The sequence below is a fragment of the Heptranchias perlo genome, chromosome 13 (assembly GCF_035084215.1).
Source record: "Heptranchias perlo isolate sHepPer1 chromosome 13, sHepPer1.hap1, whole genome shotgun sequence".
In the NCBI taxonomy this organism is placed as follows: Eukaryota; Metazoa; Chordata; class Chondrichthyes; order Hexanchiformes; family Hexanchidae; genus Heptranchias; species Heptranchias perlo.
Genome location: NC_090337.1, coordinates 9,861,626 through 9,876,637, shown reverse-complemented (window position 1 = coordinate 9,876,637; position 15,012 = coordinate 9,861,626). Strand labels below are relative to the sequence as shown.

The 15,012-nt window shown below is 46.3% G+C and overlaps 2 protein-coding genes across 7 annotated transcripts in view; both read left to right on the top strand.

The window, feature by feature from the left end:
* The first annotated feature begins 1,426 nt into the window (after positions 1 to 1,426).
* On the top strand, positions 1,427 to 4,230 carry LOC137331266 (ras-related protein Rap-2b). Its single transcript, XM_067994927.1, has 2 exons — positions 1,427 to 2,493; positions 3,171 to 4,230. Exon 1 carries the CDS (start codon positions 1,904 to 1,906, stop codon positions 2,453 to 2,455), a length of 552 nt encoding a protein of 183 aa, XP_067851028.1. The 5' UTR covers positions 1,427 to 1,903; the 3' UTR covers positions 2,456 to 2,493; positions 3,171 to 4,230.
* A 608-nt stretch (positions 4,231 to 4,838) lies between these two features.
* The window catches only part of LOC137330999 (uncharacterized), a 149,228-nt gene continuing 139,054 nt past the window's right edge, over positions 4,839 to 15,012 (top strand). For 4 of the 6 annotated variants that reach the window (XM_067994590.1, XM_067994587.1, XM_067994576.1 and 1 more), the window contains exon 1: positions 4,941 to 5,077. Coding sequence is in view for 2 of the 6 variants with exons in the window: in XM_067994576.1 (XP_067850677.1) it covers positions 5,020 to 5,077 (58 nt within the window). In the remaining 4 variants the exon portion in view is untranslated. The other 2 variants (XM_067994585.1, XM_067994579.1) reach the window with 2 other exon arrangements.

Sequence of the window (15,012 nt, the reverse complement as noted above, 5' to 3'; positions counted from 1 at the left end):
GGGTGGCCTGATCGAGGTTATTTAAAATGTTAAAAGGATTCGATAGGGTAGATCCAGATAAAACTATTTCCTCTGATGGGGGAATTAAGAACGAGGGGACATAATCTTAAAATTAGAGCCAAGCAATTCAGGAGTGAAATCAGGAAGCACTTTTTCACACACAAGGTAGTGGAAATCTGGAACTCTCTCCCCTAAAAGGCTGTGGATGCTGGGGGACATTTGGAGCGATAGATTTTTGTTGGGTAAGGGTATCAAGGGATTTGGAGGTAAGGCGGGTAAATGGAGTTGAGGGACAGATCAGCCATGATCTAATGGAATGGTGGGGCAGGCTCAAGGGGCTGATTGGCCTTCTTCTGTTCCTATGTTCCTATCTTTATGCCAATGTCACCAACTGCCCTTGCCAAGATTCCTCCCTCCAACAACAGCACCATAAAACAGATTAAGCCTGAAAATTCCTCCCAGGGCAGACTGTTTTTTACTGATTGTCAAAACAGAATAATATTTTAAACTGGCACACACTTTTGGCTTGATTGTTTTCACACTGCCTCCCTTGGTAAAGGGGGCACTTGTCAGAAACTGACCGTTACTTTGTGGCAAGTGACGCTTATTGGTTCAAACAATAGGAAGGTTCATCCCATCTGCCGTTTATGGGATCTTGCTATGCGCAAAACTGTTTGCCCCGTTCGTCTACGTATCAACAAGACCTGAACTTCAAAAGTAAATAACTGGCTGTGATGAGCCCCGAGGAGCTGATCAGGTGCTTTATAAATGTTCATTATTTAGAATAACCCAGCACAGAAGGAGGCCATTCGGCCCATCGTGCCTATCCAATTAGTCCCACTCCCCCTGCTCGTTCCCCATATAGCCCCGCAAATTAATGTGTCGGAGGTGCCGCCTTTCGGATGGGACGTTAAACCGAGGCCCCGTCTGCCCTCTCAGGTGGACGTAAAGGATCCCATGGCGCCATTTCGAAGAAGAGCAGGGGGAGTTCTCCCCGGTGTCCTGGACAACATTTATCCCTCAACCAACATCACTAAAGCAGATTATCCGGTCATTATCACATTGCTGTTTGCGGGACCTTGCTGTGCGCAAATTGGCTGCCGCGTTTCCTACATTACAGCAGTGACGATACTTAAAAAAAAAGCAGCTAATTGCCTGCAAAGTGCTTTGGGACGTCCTGAGGTTGTGCAAGGCGTTATATAAATGCAAGTCTGTGTGTGTTTCTTTCCTTTTCTTTCATTGTAGATCACCTCCTTTAGGGTGTGTACTTTTGAAGAAGACTTTTTTCCCCCCCCCCCCTCTCTCTCTCTCTTTCTGGGGTGCTGCTGGGACCCGAAGGTCTGCAGTTGCCCCTTTAAGAGCTTAGCTCCTCCCCGGCGGTGCAGTTTCAGGCTGATGCCGACGCGTTCACGTCCTGCAAAGTCTTGTGTGTGTGTCAATGGGAAGGAAGAGCGTGGGAGAGATCGCCCCGCTTCACTCGCTTCGCTCTCGCTCGGCAAGGAAGAGAGGAGGAGGAGGAGGGGGGGACTAAGCAAACCCAGGGAGCTGCATTGGCAAATAAATGCTGGGAGTCCCAACAGAAACCCTCCACACACTGGAAGAAGACTTCAGCAAGCACGTCCAGCATCGGATTTAAAAGTGGGGGGGTGGGTGGGTGGGGGGGGAAAGAGAAAGGAAAGAAAAAGGATTTTGGTGCTTTGTCTTTTTTTTTGCCCTTTGTCGGTTTCACTCTTGCAATTTCAGATCAATTTCTTCTTCTTGGGGGGGGGGGGGGGGTGGGGTGGGGTGGGGAGAGACGGTGGTTGAATTTAGAGACAGACACACACACACACACACACCCACCTCCCCCCAAAAAAAATAGAGAGAGAGAGAGAGAGAGAAAGAAAGTGGCTTTTGCCAAATCATGAGAGAATACAAAGTGGTCGTTTTAGGGAGCGGTGGAGTGGGAAAATCAGCCCTGACTGTGCAGTTCGTGACCGGATCCTTTATAGAGAAATACGATCCCACCATCGAGGATTTCTATCGGAAGGAGATCGAGGTGGACTCGTCCCCTTCTGTACTGGAGATTTTGGACACAGCCGGCACGGAACAGTTCGCCTCCATGAGGGACCTGTACATCAAAAATGGCCAGGGCTTCATCCTGGTCTACAGCCTGGTCAACCAGCAGTCGTTCCAGGACATCCGACCCATGCGGGACCAGATCATCCGGGTGAAGAGGTACGAGAGGGTGCCCATGCTGCTGGTGGGCAATAAAGTGGACCTGGAAGGGGAGCGAGAGGTGACTTACGCGGAAGGCAAAGCCCTGGCCGATGAATGGAACTGTCCTTTCATGGAGACCTCGGCTAAAAATAAAACCTCTGTGGACGAACTGTTTGCAGAGATCGTCAGGCAAATGAACTATGTGGCCCAGCCCAATGGAGACGACCAGTGTTGCTCGTCGTGTGTTATCCTGTGATCAGATTTCTATATAAATATATATTATACATTATAAAGGTGAGATTCGATTAAGTCTTTGGAGGGAGGGAGTGGGGGGATAGCTTTCAACTAACTTTTTTTTTAATGAAGAGGGGACTGAGATTTTTTTTTTTGTTGGAGGGTGGGAAGTAAAAACATTTTAATTTTTTTAATGATAAAAATAAGAGATGAGACACTGGTGTGACTGGGGGGGGGGGCGGGGGGTGAATGGAATAGGGGAGAAGGGGGAGACAGATTAAATCTCCCCACAGTTACTTGTGATGCTACTTCCAGGAAGACAAGTTGCAACCAGCAGGGTCTCTCTCTCTTTTTATCACACCAGCCTCCTCGCTTAAAATGGTGGGGCTGATAAGTCTTGCATGTGTTATTAGTCGGAACATCCAGTGCTGGTGTCTTAATTGCACCCCCTGCTCCTTATATATATATATGTTTTTTTTTGGTGGGGGAGGAGAGGGGGTGAGAGCGAGTTAGCAGACACAGATATGCATTAAAAACTCTTTTAACTGTAAAAGGGGAGGGGGGAGATTTATTTCAGAATCCAACTGACAGTATTTGATGCTACAATCTAGTCTTTTGTTCACTGCAAGGGTGGGTGGGGGTCGTAAGTGAATCTTTAAGTCTGGTGGTGAATTCCTGATTGATTTAATGATTATGATTTATTTTTGGCCCACCCCCTCCCCCCTCCCCTTTCACAGGCACAGAATTTCTATGCAAAGTTGGAATTATGGATATAGGCATCCCATCTCTCGTGGCACACACCTGACTTGGAGACTGCGTAACAGATGCCACCCAGTATGGATCAGAGCTCCATCTTACTGCTGTTTTATTCATGTTGGGGGGGGGGGGGTGCGGGGGAAGTACATCTATTTTTTCGTTGACCTGCTGTGACTTTTTGTTGCCTCCTTTTCCTCCCTCCCGCTCCACACCCCTGCCCCCCCCCCGCAAGCCCCCCCCCCCAGGACCACCCACCTACCCACCTGCCCCCCCCCCCCCCCCCCACCCAGTGGAAAGGAGGAGGAAAGTAGGGCAAATATATTTAACAAAAAAAAAGCAACAATGGTATTTTTTTGAACTGTGTGCTGTGAATGTGATATCCGTAGACTTGTACAAACAAGGGGGAAAGAGACAAATCGACAAATGGAAAACCCTGGAGGGCGCAGGCAATAACTGACTTCTGTCCTGTGGTCCATGGACCTCCTGATCACAGGCCACCAACCGCCCTTGTGTCTAGTGCCTTTGAGACTCCGCTGTCAATGCAGTACGTGCCAATCTGTGAAAGCCTCCACGCTATCCCATTAGCTGTTGGTGCACAAAAAAAAAGTACTTAACATTTTTCCTTCGAGTGTTTCCCACACAAAGCATGGCAAGACTAAAGAGCCTCTCTGGACGGAATCTATATACGTTTCGTTCTTTTTTTCGCTTCGCCTACGTTTCAGGTTGTTGGAGAATTCATCTCCCCCCACCCTTTTTTTTTTCTCCTCTTGTTTCCAAAGGAACTGTATCACCACCAACCCCCCACCCCCACTTTGTTACTCCGTGTACTAATTTAATCTCTCTTTCACCAGGCCAGCAATGACAGAGGTGGGAGGGCGAGAGAGGGAGGGAGGGAGGGAGGGAAATCTTACTCTGGCGCACCAAGGAATTCTAACATCCTCTGTATGTTACAAATCCAGACATGCATTTAACAGCTGTCTGCCTGTTCCAAGACTTTTAATACAAAATGCATTTTTATATAAAAAAAAACAAACAAAACAATACTAAGTGTTGGGTTTTTATTGTACATCTTGCGTTTTCAAATATTATAACTTAAAATGTCCCGGTGTCAGTCTGATTGTCTGTTGTAAACTGTTTTATACATTGTAATACGTGTGTTTTGAATACGGTTTAAAAGTATACTAGATATTGTGAAAGCAATTTTGTGAAATCGAGAACCATTTGAAAGAAAAGGAAAGCTTGCATTTTCATGCTGCTGTGTCAGTGACTAATCTCGGAAATCCCTCAGTGCGCTTTGCATACAATGAATTACGTTGAAGTTACGTTGCTGTGGGAAAGATACTTGCTTGGGAATTAAGGGTAATAAGAAATATGAAGAAAAGACTGAGGTGGGGAGGGAGGAATTGTGATTAAAAAGGTAAAGAGCTGCCGTGGCCTGCAAAATGGTGCAGATGGCTTGATGGGCCTGTGCAGCAGCCATTTTGCACAGAGCAAGATCCCACAATAATAAAATGTGTAATTATTTTATTCATTCTTTGGATAGCGCCATCACTAGCTAGGCTGGCATTTATTGCCCATCCCTAGTTGCCCTTGAGAAGGTGGTGGTGAGCCGCCACCTTGAACCATTGCAGTCCGTGTGGTGAAGATGCCTCCACAGTGCTGTTAAGTAGGGAGTTCCAGGAATTTGACCCAGCGACGATGAAGGTCGTGGGTTTGGGAGGTGCCGTCGAATGAAGCCTTGGTGAGTTGCTGCAGTATGAGATTGACTAACCTGTTTTGGGTGATGTTAGTTGAACATTGTTGAAAGTCGGAATAATTTGTGGGGGGAAGATGCATGTGATTTCTGATTCTCAACGTTTTGCAAGTCTGGGTCACGTGAACATCCTAGGTAGGTGTTTCCTGACGCGTCAGAATGAGTCAAGCATTAGATATGAGAGGTAAAGTCAACGTGAGTAATGCTGACTGAAAATGATTTACTTGTAAAATGATTTATTTATTTTAAGAACTGTTCTGCGTCTCTTTGTGGGCTATTTGCCACTACGTGCTCCTGGAGTCAGAATCGTAGTCCCGTTTCCCAATCCCTTCCCTACTTTGCAGTATCTCACCTCTTGTGTAGCAATTCAAACAGCAGTCTGGGCAAGACTGGGCAAAACACAGCCACGTACTGTAGGGAGAGTCAAATAACTGGCAGGCACGACTGAATTGCAGCCTCTGGAATTCTGACTCAAATGCTGCAATATGTTAAATCTGTAGGCAGTGATTTCAGCAAAGTCAGGTGGGGTTTAGCAATGGGAGTGCAGAAAATCCAAACTGTAATCAGATGAAGACTCTCCCGGGTCTTATGTAACTGTAAAAAGGAAAGGATTTACATTTATACTACAACACTGCATTTATATAGCGTCTTTAACGTAGTAAAACATTCCAAGGTGCTTCACAGGAGCGATGTCAGACAAAATTTGACACCGAGCCTCATGAGATATTGGCACAGGCTTGGTCAAAGAGGTGGGTTTTAAAGAGAGTCTTAAAGGAGGAGAGGGAGATGGAGAGGTTTAGGGAGGGAATTCCAGAGCTTAGGGCCTAGACAGCTGAAGGCACGGCTGCCAATGGTGGAGCAATGAAAATTGAGGATGCACAAGAGGCCAGAATTGGAGGAACACAGAGATCTCGGAGGGTTGTAGGGCTGGAGGAAGTTACAGAGATGGGGAGGGGCGAGGCCACAGAGGGATTTAAACATGAGGATGAGAATTTTAAATTTGAGGCATTGCTGGACCGGGAACCAATGTAGGTCAGTAAGCACAGGTGTGATGGGTGAACGAGACTTGGTGTGAGTTAGGACACGGGCAGCAGAGTTTTGGATGAGCTCAAGTTTACATGTTGTCTTTCACGATCTCAGGAACTGTACACATTGCAAGCGACTAATGTAGACCCTCCCCACCTACCAAATGGTAACCAGGACCTCTTCATTGTTCTTTTGAAAGTCGCCATTGAGAAAAAAATTGGAATTTTAGCAATTGGGATTGACTTTTAGTTTCCAGTTGGGTTCCCATTGGACGTCCAACCTGTCAGTATCTGTGTGGTGCTGTGGTCTCCTTGCAACCTGTCTCGGTGCTAATTTTTTACAAGTTCACAGTCTCTTCGGTTTTTACTTTTACACATATTTTCAAGTGAATTATTTTAGTCTTCCAGAAGAAACTGTCGCATTTCCACAAGTGTTGAAATGGTCGGCAGCTGTGGATTATAGAGTGACATCTAGTTTTGAAATGAAGTATCAGACTTTCTACAGTGCCTTCCATGACCTCAGGTCTTCCTAAAGTGCTTGGCAGCCAAAGAAATGCTTTTTTGAAGTGTAGTCACTGTTATAATGTCGGAAACGCAGCAGCCAATTTGCACACAGCAAGGTCCCACAAACAGCAATGTGATAATGACCAGATCATCTATTTTAGTGATGTTGGTTGAGGTGATAAATATTGGCCAGGGCACTGGGGAGAACTCATGATGTTCTTCGAAATAGTGGCCGTGGGATCTTTTAAGTCTACCTGATAGGGCAAATGGGGCTTCGGTTTACTCCCTCAGTACTGCACTGGAGTGTCAGCCTGGATTGTGTGCTCAAGTCTCTGGAATGGGACTTGAACCCACAACCTTCAGACTTGGAGGGGTGAGTGCTACCAACTGAGGCACGGCTGACACAAGTATGCAAAATATTGAGTCAGTCTTTCCGTGAAAGGTTTTATTTTTAGTAAGACTTGTTTTTGATTATTGGTTGGTTGGTCACATATTATCAGTATAATAACTTTGAGTGCTCGGAGATATATGGATAACTGTACTTTCTGACAGATATGGATAGTTATGTTTTACATTTTATTTATGTTAAGACAGTATGAAAAGGTGAGCGATTAACATTGTGTTAATTTTATTGTCTAATTTACTCGTCTCCGCTCCTGTAGGCCCTGATTATTGCTAGGGTACGGTTGTACAGGTTGCTGACAATCCTGTCTGGTACCACACCCAACTGTCCATTCTTAATGGTTAAGCCTTGATATGGAGTGTCAGCGGACTATTCAACCATGGGGTGACCTTGCAGTCGAATCCAATCCTGTTCTTGACTGACACGTACACGAGAGCACATTCCTGTAGAGGTGATCTAATAACGATGAGGAACGGGGACCCCCACTTGATATTGTTTTTAGCTTTGCCAGCTGAAGGATGCTGAGGCCAATCTTGGCATACCTGCCTCTGCCATGGATCACTCAGCTATCTGTCATTTCTGTATAAATCAAACCAGAAAGTCAAAAGGAATGTGAGTTTCCTCAGCTTCAATTAGATAACAAATTCAGTTCAAAGCTAGACCAGTAGTTCGAATCATACAGCACAAAAGGAGGCCATTCAGCCCATCGTGCCTGTGTCAGCTCTTTGAAAGAGCTATCCAATTAGTCGCACTCACCCCACTGATTCCCCATAGCCCCGTAAAGTTTTTCTTTTCAAATATTTTTCCAATTCCCTTTTGAACGCTACTATTGAATCTGCTTCCACCACCCTTTCAGGTAGTGCATTTCAGATCATAACAACTCGCTGCGTAAAAACACTTCTCCTCATCTCCATCCAACCCCAGGTTCTTTTACCAATTGCCTTAAATCTGTGTCCTCTGGTTACTGACCCTTTTGCAAGTGGAAACAGTTTCTCCCTTATTTAAAGCCATTCATAATTGTGAACCTGTATTAAATCTCCCCTTAACCTTCTCTGCTCTAAGGAGAACAATCCCAGCTCTCCTGGCCTCTCTACATAACTGAAGTCCCTCATCCCTGATGCCATTCTAGGAAATCTCCTCTGCACCCTCTCCAAGGCTGATCATTATTCATGATGGAAAGTGCTCACGTGCGAACAGAATTGGGCTCAGTGACTGTGAATCTCTGTCGTCGTTCACTGTCTAAAAGAAAAAAGAACTTGCATTTATATAGCGCCTTTCACAACCTCAGGCTGTCCCAAAGCGCTTTACAGTCAATGAAGTACTTTTGAAGTGTAGTCAGTGTTGTAACGTGGGGGAATGCGACATCCAATTTGCGTACAAATAGTAATATAATGATCAGATAATCTGTTTTTTAGTGATGTTGGTTGAGGGATAAATATTGGCCAGGGTACCGGGGAGAACTCCCCTGCTCTTCTTCGAAATAGTGGCCATGGGACCTTTTACATCCACCTGAGAGGGCAGACGGGGGGGCCTCGGTTTAACGTCTCATCCGACAGTGCAGCACTCCCTCAGTACTCCACTGAAGTGTCAGCCTGGATTATGTGCTCAAGTGGCTGCAGTCTAGGCTCACAGGCCACCAACCGCCTGTGAGGTACTTGGGAGGGTGTCTGACATTTTCGGAACCATACTCCAGTATGAGTCAGCACCTTCAGGAGCCGGGGAGAGAAAAGAAGAAGTAAGATATTTTAGCAATGGTGCACTGAATTCTTTTCCGATGCTGGTTGTCAAGGTAGCACTCGTAGCTAAATGCAGTGTTGCTGCTATGTAGTATAAAGAAACATTTTGACACTGAATTGGACCTGCTTTGTGCACAGTCCATTCATACTGCGGCAGATTGGTGTTAACACTTATTAACTGAAAGAAAGAAAAACAAAGGTGACAGGAAATGGGGGCCGGAAAGATATATATATATATATATATGTGTGTGGTATTGGGAGGGGCGGGGAGGATGTTGGTATCTTGCAACAGATCCTGTGTCACAGTAGTATTGCATCTTGGGCAGCATCAAATGATAAAGTCCACAATAGTTTTTGACTATGTGTTTTTGCTACAACTTTCAACTAATGAGTCAGTTTTCCTGGTGGGCCCTAATGATAAATACACTACCCAGTGTGGCAGGAAGTGCATTCATCAGTCTGTGCTGAGTCAATGGATCTCAGTCTGGGCCATAATTTGGGCAACACTGCAATTGGCCACAAGGCTTGCTGGACTGGGGTGGGGGGGTGGGGGAAGGAGCAACCAGCCAGACTTTTCCCCCTTTCCTGATCCCTATGCGGTGAAAGTGGCCAGTGTTTGGGCTAGACTGTGACTATTTCTTTCGGCAACCAGTGCCCACATGCGCATAGCGAGGGGTTGCCAACCCTCCAGGATTGTCCTGGAGTCTCCAGAAATTAAAGATAAATCGGCAGGAAACTGCTGCGGGTAAAACCCGGGAGAAAAATCATAAGGGTGTTAAAACAAATTATGTGTTTTTTTTTCTTCATTTTCTTCAAACACTTTCATTAATTAATTATAAAAATATTGGAGTTGAGGGAATAAAGGCTGTTTGACTGACAGTCAAAAGTCATCTAATTGGATAACAAAGAGTCCGTTCGCTTTCCAATTGGCTGTGGAAAGGCAGTGCGCCCGGGAGGGTGGAGGGGGTTAGTGTGGGGACGGGACGGTTGGAGGCGGGAGGTCATGTGATGAAACCTCCAGAAATATGTCCAACCAGAGTTGGCAACCCTACACACAGCTCCTGGGCGAGGTACCAGAGGAGCCCGTGGAATCAGCACCTTCAGGAGAATACTGAATTTTTGTAAAATTCATTGACTTTGTGCGATGGTGTGAGGCAGGCGGCAGCGATTCGGTTGCCTGTTTTACATCTCTCCCCATTTTTTTTTTAATTTCCCATTGAAGTCATGAGAAATGAAGAGGTGTAAAGCGGGCCGCTGATTCGCCATTGCCCGTTTCACACTGCCGCACAAAGTCAAAATTGCCTCCGCTGTTTCTGGCCTTCAAGCCAGGAACTTGAAACAAGGGCCGAGCCTGTAATGTAAACTGGTGTCAACCTGGCTCACAGGCGGAGGAGGATTCCCGTACGGAGGTGGAGGAGAGTATCATAAACTGAACTGCACGAGATAGGAAATAGTTGTACGGGTTTGATTTCACTGTGAGGAAGCCCTTGTCGTAACATTGATGCTGTGGACTCAACGACAAGCGAGAATCATTGAGCCATTTCCTTTCACGCATCCTCTATTTATTTATCTGCCTCATCGCAGCTTTCTGTGACTGGTCAGATAAGCTGATCACCGCTGCCCGATAGCCCCCTCAATGCTGAACCGAGAACAGCTTTCTGCATGGCATAGCCTTCTGATAGCTTAAAACAAAATGTAACGACATTTAATTTTACATAAACAAAGGCAAGTAATTGCGGCAGGCTCGTGCAATATATGTCCAGCTTAAAGGACGCTTCCAGAGTCCGGCCACCACCTATTGGCATTCTCCCTGTTGTTTCAACTTTCCCTTTAAGTAGTATAGGGGAGGGGCTTCAGATGATATCAACCAGGATCTCAATACTTTAATAAATTCTGCTTTTTTTTTAACCATATGGAATAGTTGAGGCCCATAGCATGGATGCCCTTAAGGGGAAGCTTGATAAAGTCGAAGGAGAAAGGAATAGAAGGATATGTTGATGGGGTTAGATGAAGTAGGGTGGGAGGAGCTGGGCCGAATGGCCTGTTCCTCTGCTGTAAATTCTATGTAATTCTATGTAAAAATGCAATGTATTTTAGCTCCCTCGTGATATTGTGGGCGCTGCCTGTTGTAATGAGGAACCAGCAGGACCGGGAAGGTGCCAGGTTCAGTTTCCAGTTAGTGCTGAGTCAGTTGAGCTTGGCCAAAGCTGTGGTAGGGTTAATACAATTAGTCTGCATGCCCTTGGGTCTAGGGAGGGGAAAAATCTGCTTCTGCTCACTATTCAGCCTCTCCTGCTCGTTGTGTGTCCGTGTCGTCGTTGGGTGACAACAGATATAGGCTCAGTTGTGAGGCCTCATACAGTAAGGTAGCCTGCTGACATGGCCTAGGCTCACCTGTGGTGAACGACTAAGGTGTCAGCCTTGGCTCAGTGGGCAGCACTCTCGCCTCTGAGTTAGAAGGTTGTGGGTTTAAATCACACTCCAGAGACTTGAGTATCGAGGGAGTGCTGCAGTGTCGGATGACAACTTAAACCGAGGCCCCGTCTGCTCACTCAGGTGGACGTAAAAGATCCCATGGCACTTTTTGAAGAAGAGCAGGGGAGTTCTCCCTGGGTGTCCTGGCCAATATTAATCCCTCAACCAACATCACTTAAAAAAAACCCAGATTGAGTGGTCATTATCACAATGCTGTTTGTGGGATCTTGCTGTGCGCAAATTGGCTGCCGTGTTTCCTTACAATACAACAGTGACTATGCTTCAAAAGTACATCATTGGCTGTAAAGCGCTTTGGGACGTCCTGAGGTCATGAAAGGCGCTGTGTAAATGTAAGTTCTTTCTTTTACTTGAGTGAGGTATTGAATGGCAATCATGTTCCAGGTAGAGTCAGTGACATCCAGGAAAGGAAGGGACAAAGCAAACAGGCTGAATACAAATTTAAAAAAAAAATTCGTTCATGGGATGTGGGCATCGCTGGCGAGGCTGGCATTTATTGCCCATCCTTAATTGCCCTTGAGAAGGTGGTGGTGAGCCGCCTTCTTGAACCGCTGCAGTCCGTGTGGTGACGGTTCTCCCACAGTGCTGTTAGGAAGGGAGTTCCAGGATTTTGACCCAGCGACGATGAAGGAACGGCGATATATTTCCAAGTCGGGATGGTGTGTGACTTGGAGGGGAACGTGCATGGGGATGTTCGCGGGTTCGGGAAGTGCTGTCGAAGAAGCCTTGGCGAGTTGCTGCAGTGCATCCTATGGATGGTACACACTGCAGCCACTGTGCACCGGTGGTGAAGAGAGTGAATGTTTAGGGTGGTGGATGGGGTGCCAATCAAGTGGGCTGCTTTGTCCTGGATGGTGTCGAGCTTCTTGAGTGTTGTTGGAGCTGCACTCATCCAGGCAAGTGGAGAGTATTCCATCACACTCCTGACTTGAGCCTTGTAGATGGTGGAAAGGCTTTGGGGCGGCAGAATTCCCAGCCTCTGACCTGCTCTTGTAGCCACAGTATTTATATGGCTGGTCCAGTTAGGTTTCTGGTCAATGGTGACCCCCAGGATGTTGATGGTGGGGGATTCGGCGATGGTAATGCCATTGAATGTCAAGGGGAGGTGTTTAGACTCTCTCTTGTTGGAGATGGTCATTGCCTGGCATTTGTCTGGCACAAATGTTACTTGAGTGAGGTATTGAATGGCAATCAATATGCATGAAGAATATATATGTATATATTTTAATAACTTGGTATGCCAGGTTTGAAGGCAAGAAGACAAATAAAATATTAAGTCAAAGTGTGTTAAGGTAATTGTGGGTAGATAAAGCTGAAGTTGAGTCTTTATCTTTAGGGATCTACTATCTAGCTGTCCCTCACGGTACATACTTTACAGATTGTGAACTACTTTTACATTAAAGGAGTGCCTTCTAAAGCATTCCCTTGATGCTCCTGCTGTCGACAGCCCTCTGTAATACTAAAGAAACCCTACAGCATCGGAGAACCACATTTTCGTGGGTCTCCCGAGATTCCTTTAGACATCAATTTAAACCCACAGAGCAGGACTCAATCCTTTTAGCTATGGTAATTGGGGTGCAGAGGTGGGCCTCAGGCCTTTAATGGGTCTTGCTTGGAAGCACTGGCTAAAGTGAGAGGTCAGGGGTCTATAATTGAGAGTCATTCCCTTAGGGCCCCTTGGAAAACGTAAAAATGCTTTTATATCATTTATGAATCACTCTTATCAGAGCAACATTGCTGCATGTTAATAGGGTACAAATTATGATTATTTGATGAACACACAGGCCCTGAATTTCCTTGGACTTTCTGCCGTTGCATCGTCGTAACTTCATCGCAAGTGTGTAAACAGGGGTTTCCGATAACGTTACAGTGGCGCAACGACATAAAGTCTGAGGAAATTCAGGACTTTAATGTATATGCACCAAATTGCCCTCTCCCTATTTTAGTGTAAGCGTTAACCCACAGACTGCACCTGTGTTAAATAATGCAGAGAGCAATTTGGTACGAGCCCATTAAACATTTGTATGAGAACATAGGAACAGGAGTAGGCCATTTATCCCCTCGCGTCTGCTCCGCCATTCAATTAGATCATGGCTGACCTATACCTCAAATCCATTTACCCGCCTTTGATCCATATCCCTTGATACCCTTACTTAACAAAAATCAACGATCTCAACCTTCAAAGATCCAATTGACCTAGCATCCACAGTCCTTTGGGGGAGAGAGTTCTAGATTTCTATTAGTCTTTGTGTGAAAAAGTGCTTCCTGATTTCACTCCTGAATGGACTAGCTCTAATTTTAAGATGATGTCAATAGGAATCAGGGGAAAACTCTCCAGTGGCTGGAGTCATACCTAGCACAAAGGAAGATGGTAGTGGTTGTTGGAGGCCAATCATCTCAGCCCCAGGACATTGCTGCAGGAGTTCCTCAGGGCAGTGTCCTAGGCCCAACCATCTTCAGCTGCTTCATCAATGACCTTCCCTCCATCATAAGGTCAGAAATGGGGATGTTCACTGAGGATTGCACAGTGTTCAGTTCCATTCGCAACCCCTCAGATAATGAAGCAGTCCGAGCCCGCATGCAGCAAGACCTGGACAACCTCCAAGCTTGGGCTGATAAGTGGCAAGTAACATTCGCATCAGACAAGTGCCAGGCAATGACTATCTCCAACAAGAGAGTGTCAAATCACCTCCCCTTGACATTCAACGGCATTACCATCGCCGAATCCCCACCATCAACATCCTGGGGGTCACCATTGATCAGAAACTTAACTGGACCAGCCACATAAATACTATGGCTAGAAGAGCAGGTCAGAGGCTGGGTATTCTGCGGCGAGTGACTCACCTCCTGACTCCCCAAAGCCTTTCCACCATCTACAAGGCACAAGTCAGGAGTGTGATGGAATACTCTCCACTTGCCTGGATGAGTGCAGCTCCAACAACACTCAAGAAGCTCGACACCATCCAGGACAAAGCAGCCCGCTTGATTGGCACCCCATCAACTGCCCTAATCATTCACTCCCTTCACCACCGGCGCACAGTGGCTGCAGTGTGTACCATCCACAGGATGCACTGCAGCAACTCGCCAAGGCTTCTTTTACAGCACCTCCCAAACCCACGACCTCTACCACCTAGAAGGACAAGAGCAGCAGGCACATGGGAACAACACCACCTGCACGTTCCCCTCCAAGTCACACACCATCCTGACTTGCAAATATATCGCCGTTCCTTCATCGTCACTGGGTCAAAATCCTGGAACTCCCTTCCTAATAGCACTGTGGGAGAACAGTCACCCGATGAACTGCAGCGGTTCAAGAAGGCAGCTCACCACCACCTTCTCAAGGGCAATTAGGGATGGGCAATAAATGCTGGCCTTGCCAGCGATGCCCACATCCCATGAACGAATTAAAAAAAAATGTCCCCTTGTTCTTGATTCCCCCGCGGGAGAAAATAGTTTCTCTGTAACTACCCTATCGAATCCTTTTAACATTTTAAACACCTTGATCAGATCACCCCTCAATCTTCTACACTCATGGGAATACAAACCAAGTTTATACAACCTGTCTTTATATCTGGTGTTTGTGATCCTGTTTCAGGTGAGTGTCCTCGGTGGGTTAAAGGCGAAGGGAGGGTGTCATTGGAGCAATTTCAAGATTTGGAGAGCGGGCAGAACTCATGTCTGTTCATTCCACTGTTGCCATTGGTTGTGTCCACATCGAGATCACAGCCCTTTTACACTCTGCCTCAGGACCTAATTCCTGTGGCACTGCTGGACTCCATTGTCCAATATGGACATCCAACGCGTAAACCTCATAGAACCAGCTCCCCACCTTTATTGGAGCTGCCATCCTTAACCCAACGACACATTCATTAACCCACGATGGGCCTACGATGCTGTTAGTTCCCCAGA